The sequence below is a fragment of the Callorhinus ursinus genome, unplaced genomic scaffold, assembly GCF_003265705.2.
Source record: "Callorhinus ursinus isolate GAN/ISIS: 27379988/994484 unplaced genomic scaffold, GSC_fseal_2.0 scaffold6, whole genome shotgun sequence".
In the NCBI taxonomy this organism is placed as follows: Eukaryota; Metazoa; Chordata; class Mammalia; order Carnivora; family Otariidae; genus Callorhinus; species Callorhinus ursinus.
Window position 1 is genome coordinate 11,359,599 of NW_027397068.1, and position 16,642 is coordinate 11,376,240.

Below are 16,642 nucleotides of genomic sequence, written 5' to 3' on the forward strand. Positions count from 1 at the left end.
ATTAAAAGAAATAAAGGGAAGATTGTAGCAATGTGATATAAGAATAGGAAATAATGACCCAAGTAGAAATATAAAAACCATAGTGTTTAAAATAACATAAATGGAATAAAAAAAGAATAGATACAGCTGAAGAATAAATCAGTGAGTTGGAAAATTGAGAAACTCTCCCAGAAAGAAGCAAAGAAAAAAAAAGAAAAAAAAAACATGGATGCAGATTTAAGTGAGATGAAGGACAGAAATTGATGGGCCAACATTCAAGTAACAAAAGGGGTCCAGGATAAGAAAAAAATTTGAAGATTGAAAGGGCCATAAAGTACCAAAGAAGAAGAAAGTACCCACATCTAGACACCTACTGAAATTTAAGAGTATTACAGATAATGAGAAAAAGAAAAAAGTTTTTCTTGTAAAAAAAAATAGAAGTTTTTCTTGTATAAAGAAAAAGAATCAGATTGACCTCAGGCTTTTCAAGAGCAATATTGGCTGTAAGAAAACCTTTTGAAGTATTGGACCTAAAGTTTTACATCCATTTAAGTTATGTTATTCAAATATGAGGGCTTAATGAAAATATTAAGATTTACCATTCAAAAGTCCACATGGTAAACATTTTTGGAGAAAATAGCAAAAAATAAGCCCAGGAGATGGTACAAGAGCTAGGCAGTAAGAGTGGTTAGATAGCTTGGTAAGTGTAACTAGGACCAGAGGAGAAAAGGAAGTATATGCATAATCCTGAATTAATCTTAGACCACACTAGACTGTGGAGATCAAGGGACCATGAGAATGTAGAGTTCTTGACTTGTTAGGATGAAGGTATGAATTTAAAAATGTTGAACTTTAAAAATCAAAGTCTGGCCTTGAGAAAAGTAGCTTGGTAAATTCCCACAAAGTGAACACTTGTAGAACGCCATCCAGGTCAAGAATGAGAATTTTGTCAGCTCCCCCAGAGAGCCCCACCTCCTATTCCTAGTTACAGTCCTTCCTCTTCCTGGAGATCAGTGCTATTGCTGACATTATCATAGGATGGTTTTACCTGTTTTTGAACTTTCAGATGGAATCATAAATCATGTTTGCCTTATTTGCTCACTCAGGTTTGTGAGAATCTTCCATTTAGGTGGTTTCCAGTTTGGGGTTATTTAAATAGAGCTGGTCTGAACATTCTTGTACATGTTTTTTGCTGCACATATGGACACATTTGTGTTGGATACATACCTATTAGTGGTATGCAGATGTGAAGTTTAGGAAACACTGCCCAACAGTTTTCCTGAGTGTGTTCATCAATTTACACTTCCTCAGTAGTGTGAGTACCAGTTTCTTGACATGCCTTCTACCACTTAGTATGGTAAGTCTTTAATCTTAGTCATTCTGGTGGAGTGATATCTCTTGAATGTTGGCCATTTCACTATCCTTCTTTGGGGGGTAAATTCCCTGTTCAAGTTTCTGATCTATTTTTATTAATTTGTAGGAATTATTTCTATATTCTGGATATGATCCCTTTATTCTGTATGTGGAAATCCCGTCTCCCACTTTGTGGTTTGCCTTTCATTGGGTCACATAGTTTTTGATGAGCAGACATTCTTAATTTTAATGAAGATTTAATTTATTATTCCTTTAATTTATAGTAGTACCTGTTGAAGATATCTTTATTAACTCCAAGATGATGAAGATATTTTCTTATATTAATGTCAGAAACTTTTATTGTTTTACCTCACACATTTACATCTACAGTTTACTGGGAATCGATTTTTTTTGTAGGGTGTGAGGTAGGGGGTAATTTTAATTTCTATTTTTAAAAAACATCCAATTGACTAAGTCTCATTTGTTGTAAAGACTTTCTATACCTCACCGCTCTTCATTGCCACCTTGGCAACAAATCAGGCTCCCATATATGCATGAATTTTTTTCTGGAATCTCTCTTCTGTTTATTAGTCTCTATGTCTAAACTTGCACCCATATTATCGCTCTCTTAATTACTTTATAGTAAGCTTTGATATTCAGTAGACATTTGTTTTCTTTCCTCACCATTGTAATGGATAGATTTGGCTCTTCAGATTTCCACATATGTGTTAGAATCAATTTATCAAGTTCCATGGAATCTATGAGTCAATTTGGGAAGAATTGACATCTTTACAATGTTGAATTTTCTAAACCCTGAGCATGGTATATCCCACCATTTATTGAAATTTATTTAAATAACGGGGTGTGTGTGTATAAGTCCTGCATATTTTTCATTAGAGTTTGGTAGTATCTGATCCTGTAGTAAATGATTTCATTTTCTTTTTGGTATACAGAAATATACTTGACTGTATACCTAGAGACTTGCTGAACTATCATATATATGTAAAAAAATTTTTTTTTATTAAAGCTTTTTTTTTAATGATTTTATTTGAGAGAGAATGAGAAAGAGAGCACAAGAGGGGAGAGGGTCAGAGGGAGAAGCAGACGCCCTGCTGAGCAGGGAGCCCGATACAGGGCTCGATCCTGGGGCTCCAGGATCGTAACCTGAGCCGAAGGAAGTTGCTTAACCAACTGAGCCATCCAGGCACCCCATATATGAGTTAAAATTTATCTGTAGATTCTTTTGAATTTTCTCTACAAAATCGGTTTTATTTCTTCCTTTGTAATCTTTAGGCCTTTTTTTTTAAACACTTTTTTTGCAGTGGCTAAGAACTCTTAATACAATAATGTTTAGAATTGATGCTAGTGAATATTCTTGTCTTACTCCTGATCTCATAGTGGAAACTTAGAATATTTTATCAACATGAAGCTTCCTGTCAATTAAAAAAAAAGGCTACAGATTAAGGAAGTTTCCTTCTATTCCTAAGAGCTTTTTAAAAAAAAACATGGATGTTTTATTAAAATGTTCTTTTACTTTGTAAATGTGAATTACATTTTTAAATATTAAACAGACCTTGTAATCTTAGAATAAGCCTAACTTTAATGTGATGTATTAGATCCTCTTTATATGATATTAAGTTTGGTTTGCTAATGTTTTTTGTTTAGGATTTTCTGTTATTTTTTGGGGGGGCAGTGAGATTGATCTAAAAATTTTCTTAATGTCAGGTTCTGGTATTCAGATGATGATGCTGGTTTCATAAAATGCATTGGAAAGTGTTCTTTTTTCTGTTTTCTCTGAGAGGTGTATGATGATATTGTTAAAGACATAGGCATAAGCCCATTTGCTGAACCTATTTTGCTGTGAAATGAGTTCCTTGAACAGAAAATGTGTGGAATGCAGTAGTGGTGAACAGGTATTCCATAATGCCATTCTAAGAATATGATTGCCTCCCCCTTCATGAATAGAGCCAGTCTGATGTAATAGACCTGTCACTAAGTAGTTGGCTAGTCCATATTTGGACTCAACTTTGACTTTGTGGTTGATAGGTTAAGCCTTGCACAATGGAGGTACCCAAAACAGCTGTGGTGAGGAGAAGTCCATGTTGCTGAGCCCATACAAAACTTTCTTTCTTGCCATATGGCCATTTTTACATGAAAGTAAGCACTGGGTTTGCAAGGGAAAGACTCATTTCCAGAATGTATTATCTTGTCCATCTCATTGTTGAGATTCTCTTCTACAAGGAGATGTCTTTTGTAAATAATCACATGGGACACAATGTTCACTCTTTGTATACAATGTTAGGAGTCCATTCACATTGCTGCTTCCCTGGACTTTGTCATATATCCAGTTATGTTTTCTCCAAGTCTTTAACCATCCAGTCAAGCCTTTAACAACTGCCCTTGAATAGATTCTAGTTTTGGCCCTCTCTCTAAGTGAAGGAGACAATTATATATATATATATATATTGTTTTTTTTTTTTTGAAGATTTTATTTATTCATGAGAGACAGAGAGAGAGAGGCAGAGGGAGAAGCAGACTCCCTGCTGAGCAGGGACCCCGATGCGGGACTCGATCCCAGGACCCCAGGATCATGACCTGACCTGAGCCAAAGGTAGACGCTTAACCGACTAAGCCACCCAGGCGCCCGGAGACAATTATATATATTGTTAAAAGTTCTACGTCCCTTCCTACCCCCATCCTTGGGGGAAATTTCCCTTTTTCATCCTGTCCTGATTGGAGTTGTAATATTGCAGCTGTTGACTTCTGGCTTGTGCTAGCATGTGATGTAGAAACACCTGGAAACCGGGCCCAAATCTTTTTCTCCTCAGTTAACTGGTTATAAGGAGGTGCATATGAGGGTGCGTTAGGTGTGGATTGAGTGAGAAGAGAAGCAGGTACAGTATTACATATTAAAGGAGTCTGAGCTACCTGCTTATCTAACTTGTATCTTCCAGATCAGCTTCAGCCTGCTTATTTATATAACATTTCCTCTTATTTTTTTAAGATTTTATTTATTTATTTGACAGAGAGAGACATGGCGAGAGAGGGAACACAAGCAGGGGGAGTGGAGAGGGAGAAGCAGGCTTTCCGCCGACCAGGAAACCAGATGCGGGGCTCAATCCTAGGACCCTGGGATCATGACCTAAGCTGAAGGCAGATGCTTAACGACTGAGCCACTCAGGTGCCCCAACATTTCCTCTTATTAATGAATGCTGCTTTTTGTGCCCAACTTTATGGTTGGGTAGGTGAGATAAAACCCCGTTAATTCTAGGCAGTTTGGGTCACCTGATCACTGATTACCCATAGTCAGGCATTCAGTCTCTAGCAGGATATAGCTTTGCTATAAAACACTGGAAGTATGCACTCCGATTCTTTTATTGAGGCTTACCAGAGAATTCATGCTACATATTTATTAGCTATAGTATCTTTTTTTTTTTTTAAAGATTTTATTTATTTATTTGACAGAGACACAGCGAGAGAGGGAACACAAGCAGGGGGAGCGGCAAGGGGGGAAGCAGGCCTCCCGCGGAGCAGGGAGCCCAATGCAGGGCTCAATCCCAGGACCCTGGGATCATGACCCAAGCCAAAGGCAGACGCTTAATGACTGAGCCACCCAGGCACCACAGCTGTAGTCTCTTTGAGTGTCATCTGGTTTGCTGGGATCTTGCACTGTTTTTGTACTACAGCCTGAACTTGCTGCGGAGCCTTTTCTATGTTCCCTAGTGAAAACTGACAGCCTTACAGGTAGATCGTTAAGTGGGCCAGCGTAACACATCAAGTGGCCTCTGGAATTCATAAAGGCTTATCAAGTATTGTGGGTTTTGTTTTGTTTTTTGTTTTTGTTTTTTTTTGGTTATTTTAGTGCAAAGGACAGCGACATATTTTTTCACTTTGCAGGGGATGGACCTCCAGAAACTTCCTGTGGTGGCAGGCCCCTTCATTTCGGTGGGGGTTTATATCCTGTGCTGTGTGGCTTGCATGTCTTACTACGAAAGCATCTACCATACTTGCTATCTCTTTCTCATCAGATCCAATCAGCATTATGTTGTGGCCCAGTATGATGTTCTGGGAGATGTCAAGACTTTCTAGACTTTTGTGACGTAGATGATGGCAGAGGACAGGAGAATTGATGTAGTCTTCAATAATATTCAATACTCATTCAATAAGCCACAAGATGGTGACAAGCGTATTGTCTGTGATCCATTTTGAGTTAATTTTTGTGAAGCTGTAACCTCAGTGTCTAGATTCAGGAAGGCAAAGGAAGGATTAGGGAAGAAGCATCTAGAAAAACAATTTGGTGTCTGTTCTATTTTGCAGTTTGGTGTGGGTTCATGGATGTTCACTATATTATTAAAAAATAAATTTTTTAAAAGAGCCATGCATAGAAGAATAGTGGCATTGTGTCATGATCCAAGGATTATGATGGATTTGATTCAATGCACTTGAGGTGTATTTTAAAAATTAGATATATCTTGAGGTGCCTAAGTCCTGACATTGTGAGAGGAGCTGGTGATAAAAAGATGAATCATTCTTCCTCTGAAGGATCAGCTTCCTGGGAAGACAAACACCCAACTAACTGTGAGATGTGGTATACTAGTGTTACAAGCAACAAGTTGGGGGCAACATAGAGGAAGAGCTATATGATCTGGTCCTTGAAAGAAGCCAAGGCAAAGAAGAGTCGAGGAAGGCATAAATTCAGCTTCTTGTGGGTAAATTACTTTTAAATTTAATTGAAATTTTTGTGTAGGTAATACATTTGTTTGGTTTGAAAATCAAGAAGATATCAAATATATCACTCCGAGTCTTGCTCCTTTCTTTTTCTTTGTCCACCCTATTACGGAAATCTCATATTTTCTTGTGTATATTTTTACTACTACCTTTTCATTTCTTATTTTTTCCCTTTTCTTACAAAAAGATAACATGCCTTTGAGAGTTATGTACCTTGCTATTTTCATTTCATAATATATGCTGGGGAATGTTCCATATCAGTACATTTTCTTATTTTGTATAGCTGGAAATAAACCATTGTGTGAATTTATCATAATTATTTAGTCAGTTCCCTGTTAATGGACATGCTGGCATTTCCTGTCTTCTGCAAATGCAAACAGTACTTTAGTGAATCACTTTGTACACATCATTTCATACATGTACAGGCGTACCTGTAAAGTAAATTCGTAAGGGTATATAGTTGAGAACCAAGTAGTAGATTAGGTTCATGAGCACACATCCTGGGAGAGGCAACTGGCAACTGGAAAGGTGGTGAGAGAAAAGCACTATGTTTACTAAGCAGCAGTGTCTCCTAAATATGAGATAGTTAACTCTGCATCTCATACGTTCATTAATCTGAGGTTGACATTGTCATAGAATGGTTTTTGTTTTTGTTTTTTGTCGAAGAATGTTTTTACAAGTGGAAGGTGGGATCTAATTTCATGCTTCTTAAAACTATCTTTAAAAAAGCACCAAGAAAGTAAATGGTAGTAGAATTCAAAGATGAATATTATTGAAAACTTTAAAATCCTTACTGGCAAGATTTTAAGAGAACATTTATGAAATGAATGGCTTCATCTTCCCAGAAATGCCCTGATAATTGCTTTCAGACATATTTTCTTGACTCACATAGGATTAAAATACAAAAGATGTTTGAGGCATCTTCATTTGTCAGATTCACTTCTTCGCTGAAGCAAAGTGTATGTGCTAAGAAAGTATAAAACTCTTGTTAAGGAAAAATATTAATGGGTCACCCATTAAACTTTAGCCTGGAATTGCTACTTTAAGTGTTTTCCTGGAGTGCCTGTGGCTTAGTAGGTTAAGCCTCCGACTCTTGGTTTTCACTCAGGTCGTGATCTCAAGGTTGTCAGATCTAGCCCTGCACAGTTTCTGTGCTGGGCGTGGAGCCTGCTAAAGATTTTCTCCCTCTCCCTTTCCCCCTCCTCCGCTCTCTCTTGTGCGCACTCTGTCTCTCAAATAAATAAATAAAATCGTTAAAAAAAATGTTTTCCTGTTGTATATTTGGGAAATTCACAATCTTTGGATTTTCTTTTCCTTATACAAGTGGAGGCATTATTTTTAAAACAAGATCAGGCTCCCTGCTCAGCGGGAAGCCTGCTTCTCCCTCTCCCACGGCCCCTGCTTGTGTTCCCTCTCTCGCTGTGTCTCTCTCTGTCAAATAAATAAATAAAATCTTTAAAAAGAAAAAAAAATAAGATTTTAAAATGAACTCCTCAGGCAAGTCTGGCTTGGGGGAAGTAGGGATGTGCAGTACGTAAGTCTTGGGCCAGAGCGCCTCTTTTACCGTTTTATAAATTGGAATTCCTAACAACAATTGACTTTAGATTCTGCTTTTACAATGTTCTGAGAGTCACTCATTTTGACCTTTTATTTTGCAGTTCTGTTTTTCTGCAGTGGGTGTGATTATTTTTTGCATGGTAATAACTTTTATCTGAAGAACACCAAATTCTCTGCTAGGAACCTGATAGTTTAACCCAGTTCCTATCATTTCTTACATTTTCTCCTAGCAATCTCTTATTGTCTCATGGTAGGTCCCTCTGAATCTTATTAGCAGATGAAGGACTTGACACAAATGAGCTTTCCTCTTCTGCTGCCACTACCCTATATTACTCGTACTTTCTCTTTATTGGTATTATGTCAGCTTTCCCAGTCTTTTTTTTTTTTTTTAAGATTTTATTTATTTGAGAGAGAGAGAGCACAAGCAGGGGGAGCAGCAGAGGCAGAGGGAAAAGCACACTCCCCACTGAACATGGAGCCTGATGCGGGGCTCAATCCCAGGACCCTGAGATCATGACCTGAGCCGAAGACAGACGCTCAATGGACTGAGCCACCCAGGTGCCCCAGCTTTCCCAGTCCTAATGTTTTACAGCTGCTTGCAGAAAACAAACAACCACTCCTGCCCCTAGGGGATTTATGTCGCCAGCTGTGAATGAGGTGACACGGTGAGTATTGGTACCATTGACTAGCACAGAGGCAGTAACTAGTGGAGCTCTGACTCCGTGTATTTTCCTCCATCTTGAGACATTTGTTCTCTCTAAACTTTCTGTTCCCTTCTGTTTCTCGGAGTGTGTCTTGGGCCTGCCAGGGACTTCATAGATTCAACATAACTTGGTGAGAAAGAAAGTAGGAACTCTGGAAAAACAAACCCCAACTTGTTCTCTATGGGAGTGGTTCTCATCCTTTCGTGTGCTGATTCCTGCTAGGCTTCAGGCTGGTTGGGGATGAGGCAGTAGGTAGAGTTCCTCTTCTCCAGCAGCAGTGCAGTATTACCTCATCGGGACATTTTGAATTATTACTATGAGATTATGGGAGAGTTACCCACTTTGTGCCTCTGCTTTAAAGATACCTGCTTGCTAAAAGTCTTCAAGAATGAAGTGATCAGATCGATTCATCTGCAGGAGATTTTTTTTTTTTTAACAAATTGACATATGGTTGTGTTTATTTTTACTTCACCGCCTAGTTTAAGCATTATTTTCTTGAGTTAAGTAATACATTTGCTGTTGAGAGGATTCAATCTACAAGATTCATCCCACCTCTTCCCCAGTCACTCGATTACCTTCCCTTGAGGCAACTAATATTAGGAGTTTCTTGTGTACCCTTCTGAATTATTCTATGCATCATGTATGATTTTAATGTTTGACTCTGACAAGATGCTTTAAAGGTATTACATTCATTACTCCAGGTGAATTTTAGAATTAAATGTCAAGGGCTTTCTGGGACAGTGTACCCAATACCATACAAATGTACACATTAATACATCATGTGCTTTTGCTTCTAGTGAATTCTGATAATTTGTACTTGAGGCTAGTGTGCCAGATAGTGGAAATTTAACCTCACCTGTTTGGCTTTTACTATTCTTTCTTTAAAACTATGTGAAAATAGAATAGTTAGATGATACTTAGGAACTTTGTATGTACTTTTTTATTATTACTTACAGTAATGTTATTATTACAGTAATTTTTATTATTACAGTAATTTTATGTACTTTCAAAAAAATTTTTAAAGATTTGAGAGAGAGAGAGAGCATGGAAAGGGAGAGGAAGTGAATCTCCATCAGATTTCTTGCTGAGCATGGATACCGACTCAAGGCTCAAGCCCACAACCCTGAGATCATGACCTGAGCTGAAATCAAGAGTTGGACACTCAATCAACTGAGCCACCCAGGCGCCCCAAGCGTCAGACTCTTGATCTAAGCTCAGGTCTTGATCTCAGGGTCATGAATTCAAGCCCCATGTTGGGCTTCATGCTGGGTGTGGAGCCTACTTTAAAAAAAAAATGTGCTTAGGAGCCCTGATTTTAAGTCATCATTGGGTTCCAATGATACCCTTGCTGTTACCCCCTCTAAGATGGCAGTGAGACTGCTTGACATGTGACTAATATAGATGTTACAAGACTGGGAGTTAGGAGACCTAGTCTCTGCATTGGGCAAGTCATTTGACCTTTCTGGAATTCAAATACTTTCTCCACAAAAATCTGACAGCTTTCTAAGGCTTTCAGATTACCTACTGAAAAAAATTCCTAAGCTGCCTGTTTCAACCTAACAGAGTATTGCTAGAACAATTAAATCTACAGACAAGTGCAGCCTTGTCTATGGTCTATTGATCTCTTTTTGAGATGTTTCTACTTTCAGCCTAACATGATTTGCAAGAACACTTCGGGTTTGTCACTCCACTGTTACTTGTTCACATTTGATGAGGCAAGATTGACCCCAGGCAGCTGTTGAATGAAATTGGACATGACCCATTGATCTGTGACATGGATTCCCGGAGCAATCAGTTGGAAAAAATGGACCCAAAATTCAAGTCACTGTAATCCTGCACAAATAAAAAAGGAAAATTCTTATTTGTTTCACTTTTCATTTCTAAATATGATACACCAGGGGAGGCTCAGCCATGGTGTTAATTAGAAGAAAATATTACAAGAGAATTGCAAAGCCCCAAAGGACATTTTGACCTCCAGGGAGAAGTAGGTTAGACTCTATTGATCAAAATTACTGTGCTCATTCTGGTTTCTGCCCCAGAATCAGAGCTGAACAGAGCCTTTATATCTGCAACCAGCAGCAGTTGTTCACTAATTAGCCACTCATGGTCCAACTTTAAGGTTTTTTGAGCCCAGTTGTTACCATTTTTTTGACCATCTGTAAGGTAAGTGGTAAACATGGACTTTCTTGTTTATGAGAAATAGAGGAAATCCCTCTGGGGATAGATAAGATCTGAAATAAAATTCAGGAAAGGAGCAAGTTTTTACATGGGAGATGCTAAATTAGTATTTAATAATAAAATTCAAGAATATTTCTAGGATCTGTAGTCATTATTGGTAAAAAGTAGTTGCTTTTAGGAAATATAGGAATATTTGAGGAATTTGCTCTTGCATGCCAATATGCATGATTGTATTTCTGTTTTTCATGTTGGCCCAGTTTTCCTTTACTTGCTATTTAAGGGTAATAATTAGCAAGTTTTAAAGGGATAGTGGCAATAAGAAGCATTAAATAGTTTAGGACTTCCAAGTAGAGAATAGTGATATGAGTTAGCTTTCTCATTTCAGGATTTTTATATATAAAATAGAAGGTCTAGATTTTTTGTAAGTGCTAAAGGAATTATTTTTAAATAAAGAATAATGTCCAGAAATTTTTAAGGGAATAATGAGGAAGGAACTAAACTCTTTGAGAGGATAGAACTTAGTAAATTACTGCTTCAGTTAATGAGGGATAAGTCCAAAATTTTAAAATCTATTTTTTATATGCAAATAGTACATGTGACTACATTCCTAATTTTTGAATTTCAAGCAATTCTCAAGTAAATAGAGTAAAATATAAAAGTCTCATTAATACCCCTCCTAAATTCTGAGGTATTTAATATTTAAATTTTATTTAAAAATTATGTAGACATGTATGCATATACAAGTAAAAATTTACATAAATATTTACATTGGATGAAAATCTGTCATGCTTGCTTAGAAGATTAAGAAATCTTTATTCTTTTTCCTTTTTCTTTTTTGCCTCTCTTTTGCCCCTCTACCCTCATAACCTCCTATAGACCTTCAGTAACCTATATTAACTTCCTGTTGTGTGGCCTGTATTTTTTTCTCCATGCTCATATAGTCACGTATATATACCTCACATATATATGCATACATATATATGTACATTTATAGCATTTTATTTTACTCTGATGTAAAATCTCACATTGAATCTATGGATCAATTAATTTGGGGAGAATTGACATCTTTACAAATACTGTTTTCCAATCCCTAAACATGGTATATCCCACAATTAATTTATATAAATAGAGGAGTATGTGTATTTGGCATTGTGTCTCTCCTTGAAACTCTGTCCTTTGGTTTCAGTGACACTGTTCTCATGGTTCCCCCCTCCCCCCCACTTTGGCCATTTCTCATTTTTATTTGTAGACTTATTTTCCTATGCTATTTCTCAGGGTTCTATTGGCTCACTTTGTCTTGTCCCTAAGTGATCTCTACCTATTCAGTGATTATTCACAAATGTTTAAATGTTTATCTCTAGTTTGTACCTTTCGTTGTTTTTATTCTCTAGAGCCAAATGCCTTCTGGACATCTCCACTTTTGCCATTCAGCTTTGTTGGGTAAAATCTAAAACTTTTCAATTATAATTTCTGACATTGTGTGCTTAAAAAAGACTTCCTCTACTTCAAAATTACGAAACGTTATATTTTATTGTAATACTTTTGTGGTTGCCTTTTTTACATTTAATACTTCATTCTACCTGGGATTTATTTTATGTTTGGATAGATAAGTAGGGAAAATGTAATGATTCCATATTTTTTCTCTTGTATTTTTTTAAAGATTCATTTATTCATTTGAGAGAGAGAGCACAGGGAGAGGGGTTTAGGGAGAGAAAGAGAATCTCCAGCAGATTCCTGGCTGAGCACAGAGCCCAACATGGGGCTTGATCCCACAACCCTACAACCCTGAGATCATGACCTGAGCCGAAACCAAGAGTTGGACGCTCAACTGACTGAGCTACCCAGGTGCCTCTCTCTTGTATTTTTGAGTTGATATTCACTCAATTCTTTTTCACTATTTGTCCATTTTATGTGTTACTGAGAGTCCTTATTGACTAAGTACTGTGAGGGCTGGATGAGGTATATCTTGTTCATTGTTGAATTCCTTGGCATTTAGGACAATGTCTAGGTGATAGTAAGATTTTAGTAAATATTATTGAATGAATGAATTATGGAGGGGGAAAATTCTTTCATTACTGGTTTTAACTTCATAACACTTTACTGTTTTTTCTCTGTATCTTTAATATCAGGAAATCTGCATCTTAGAAGCCTTTAGCCTATCAAATATTTTAATCTCATCAAATTTTGAAAAACATTTTTTTTTCAGGGTAAACCAAATAACTTATTCATATCAGCTATGCTTCGATTCTTTCCTAGATCCCAAGCTTACTAGAGAAGGAGTTTATATTCACTTTTCTTCTAAGTTAATAAAACTTTCATGAAAACCTGCTGTTCCAGATGTGGCTTTGTGGATATAATCACATGTCTGTTACTGTTTCTGTGTCTGCTTAATCTTTACTGCTACGCTGTGCCTGTTCCAGAGGCTTTATGTAGCTGATTTGTTTTCTTTACTTGCAGTGGGAGCCGTGGATAATACATAATGAGGATCTGCTTTGTTTTTTTGGTGATGATTATTCCAGTGTTAAGGTCAAGGAACTGAGTTTTAAAATGGAAAGACAATTCATCCCACTGTTATTTAATGATACCTTCTGTGTGCAAATAACAAAATGCTTTGGAATATGTCTCTTTCTGCAAAGAGTGTACCTTTCCATGAAGAGGGACAGAAGACACAACCATCATAAAATTCATCTTAAGCATAATGTCAAATGAGTGGTAGAAACAATAGTGTGGGCATTCAGGAATGGGAAAAATCACTCTGACTTGGGATGGCTAGGGTAAACTTCCTGGAGAAGTTGAGACTTAGTTAAGATCATGTAGGATGTCTGGTTAATGGCACATCTGATATGGGTAAAAAAATGAACAAAATTTGCAATGGAATACATTGTACAAATGTGATGGCCATTGGATACAGTGGAATGACAGTCAACCTTGTGTGGGAGAGGAGAGGATAGGCAGGAAATTGGATCAGATTGTGGAGGGTCTTTAGTTTTGTTTTTGTTTTTGTTTTTTTTCCAAAAACATTCCTTGGAAGTATCCTATTTCATCAAGCATAAGCCATAAATATTAGGGCTGGAAAATCCTTCATGGCTTTGCTGACATGAAAAAAAAGAACCTGCTTTATTGATGAGCCTGTGTCTTTGTACATTATATCCATGAGTGCTATTAAGTTCAGTGTTTTCTGTATGTTTCAGACATTAGTCTCTTACCATGGGGGATTGGAATTTATTGGGTGGCATCCTAGAGGAAGTTCACTCCCACTCAACTATAGTGGGGAAAATCTGGCTGACCATACTCTTCATTTTCCGAATGCTGGTACTTGGTGTGGCTGCTGAAGATGTCTGGGATGATGAACAGTCAGCATTTGCCTGCAACACCCAGCAGCCAGGTTGCAACAACATCTGTTATGATGATGCTTTCCCTATCTCTTTGATCAGGTTCTGGGTTTTACAGATCATCTTTGTGTCTTCTCCTTCTTTGGTGTATATGGGCCATGTACTTTATAGACTCAGGGCCTTCGAAAAGGAGAGGCAGAAGAAAAAGTCACACCTCCGAGTCCAGATGGGGAATCCCAAGCTTGAATTGGAGGAGCAACAAAGGATAGATAGAGAGCTGAAGAGGTTAGAGGAGCAGAAGAGAATTCATAAAGTCCCTCTAAAAGGATGTCTGCTGCGTACTTATGTCTTACACATCTTGACAAGATCTGTGATGGAAGTAGGGTTCATGATAGGCCAATATATTCTATATGGGTTTCAAATGCACCCACTTTACAAATGCACTCAACCTCCTTGTCCTAATGTAGTGGATTGCTTTGTATCCAGGCCTACAGAGAAGACAATTTTCATGCTCTTTATGCACAGCATTGCAGCCATCTCTTTGTTCCTCAATGTACTGGAAATATTTCATCTGGGAATCAGGAAAATCATGAGGGCATTTTATGAGAAATCCAGCAATGAGGGCACTGAGGATGAAAGCAGCATCCCATTCCATTTGAAAAAATATTCAGTGGCCCAGGAGTGTATGATTTGCTCTCCCTTGCCTAAAAGAATCCCTCTACTTCAAGCAAACAATCAACAGCAAGTCATTCGAGTCAATGTGCCAAAGTCTAAGACCATGTGGCAAAGCTCACAGCTCATGCAACTTGGAGTAGACTCTTGCTGTATTAAAGAAGAGTGGGCTGAGAAGGATCAGCACAGTGGACAGCTCCATGCCCACAGCCCATGTCTCTGGGAAGCCGGTACTCAAAGTCAGCACCCCGGACAGCAACCGGACCTTTCCTCTGGCCTACACAACGCAAAGTCTCACTCCTGCCTAGGTACAGAGATAGCTCCCAGACACTGCCCATCCTATGCAATAGGAACCTGGGGGCAGTCCCAGGATCGACGACCCTCAGGAGAGGCTCTCACAGATTTAAACAGTAAATGTAGAGACAGCAATGGCAGTGTGAGAAAGAGTGGGGTCTGGACAGACAGATCTTATCCAGGCAGTCACAAGGCCAGCTTTCTGCCCAGATTACTGTCTGAAAAGGGACACTTGTACAGTGACTCAGGAAGCTCCAGTTCTCGAAACAGCTCTTGCTTGGACCTTCTGCACCAGGAAAATAGCCCCTCGCTTCTGCCTTCAGCCACTGGGTACAGAACATCAATGGTAAGTAAAGACGGACAGCCTGACTGAACATAGGACTATTGCAAGAGGTTTTCCACTCTAGCTACTTCTTAGCCTTCGCTTTCCAGCTGCCTGGTGTGTATATGTGTGTGTTAAGAGAGAGAGAGAGAAGGTGAGGGAGGTTAATTTATGGGGAGTTAAATCCTGTCATTCAATACATTCAGTTAAATTCAATTCATGAAATAAACTTACTGAAAACTTACTTTATATCATTCAGTCTTCGTAAGTGCTGGGTTTATAAGTGGATAAAATACTGTCTCTGCCATCAAAGGGCTCAAAGTCTAGATGGGAAAGTTAGACAGTAAGATACAAATGTGATCGAGTGTAAGGTGCCATGTTAGAAGGGGTGGATGGGCAAAGGAGGGAGTGGTCAGTTCTTTATGGATGGGTCAGGAAAAGCTTCATAGTAGCAGTTACTTTTGAACTGAGCCTTGAAAGATGTGGTGAGTTTCTCCAGACCTAGGAGGACTGGGGTACATGAAAGAAGGCCATCCCAGTACAGGGAGCAGCACAGACAAAGGCTGAGAGCTGTGACACGGCAGGGCTGCCTGGAGAGCTATGTGTGGCTGGGGCACTGGCAGGTGGGAAGGCTATGGGGAGGGAACGCTGGGGAAGGGGCCATGGGGGTCTTGTGGGAAGGCAGTGGAGCACCCATAGAGGGTGTGCAGCGGAGAAGTGATGGGATCAGAGTTACATTTTAGAAAGCTCTGTCATAGTGTGGAAAATGGATCAGAAGAGGGATCGTTTGTAACCTTGGGTTGCCCTTGTCTCACTAAGGAAGGAGGGTGTGCTCCATTATTTTAATAGCTCTGGCATTTAAAAGTCATATACAAAGATTTGGTGATATATTTCACAAAGACTAAAGTCAATATTGTATTGATTTTAATTCTGTTTTCTGAAAAGCCAGTGTGGAATAAACGTTTCCTGCTCATTGTTAAGACATAAGGAATATTTACTGTGGACTCGTCTCAATTCTGGAAAAAAGAATGACACTTGCTTTATCTACCACTCCTAACAGCTTTTTTCTTTTAAAAAGAAACTCCTCCAAGTTTGGTGGGGGAACTTCCTAGTTGAGCTCACTTGGTTGAGCTCACATACTTGCTTTCTCCTGTTAATGATAATGATTAAATCTATGATGATTGAATCTCTACCCCAGTTTCATATCTCCTGTGAGCTTAGAGATATTTTGTTACTGCACTAAAGCCATATCTTGAGGAGGAATCATCCTACTTAGATTTTTCCTATAATACTTCTTTCAAACTGATACTCATTTCTTGTCAGTGACCAGTCATCTACCCAGGAGACTATGTTTAGGATCAGAGTGTGGCTACTTGGAACCTACAGCAGGGTTCTCAACCCTGGCTATGAGTTAGAGTCATCTGGGGGCTTTAAAAAATCTTCATGCCTGGGACCGATCCAATTCCAATTAAACCAAAATCTTTGAGGGTGGGATGCACATCAGGATATTTAAGTAAATTCTA

At 38.4% G+C, this 16,642-nt stretch overlaps 1 protein-coding gene across 4 annotated transcripts in view; it reads left to right on the forward strand.

Moving 5' to 3' along the window:
* Positions 1-12,879: 12,879 nt before the first annotated feature.
* Positions 12,880-16,642, forward strand: part of GJA10 (gap junction protein alpha 10) — a 29,126-nt gene continuing 25,363 nt past the window's right edge. For all 4 annotated transcript variants that reach the window (XM_073893640.1, XM_025862732.2, XM_025862741.2 and 1 more), the window contains exon 1: positions 12,880-15,143. In XM_073893640.1, the coding sequence (XP_073749741.1) occupies positions 13,707-15,143 (1,437 nt within the window). In that variant the 5' untranslated portion in view covers positions 12,880-13,706. The remainder of the gene's footprint in view (positions 15,144-16,642) is intronic.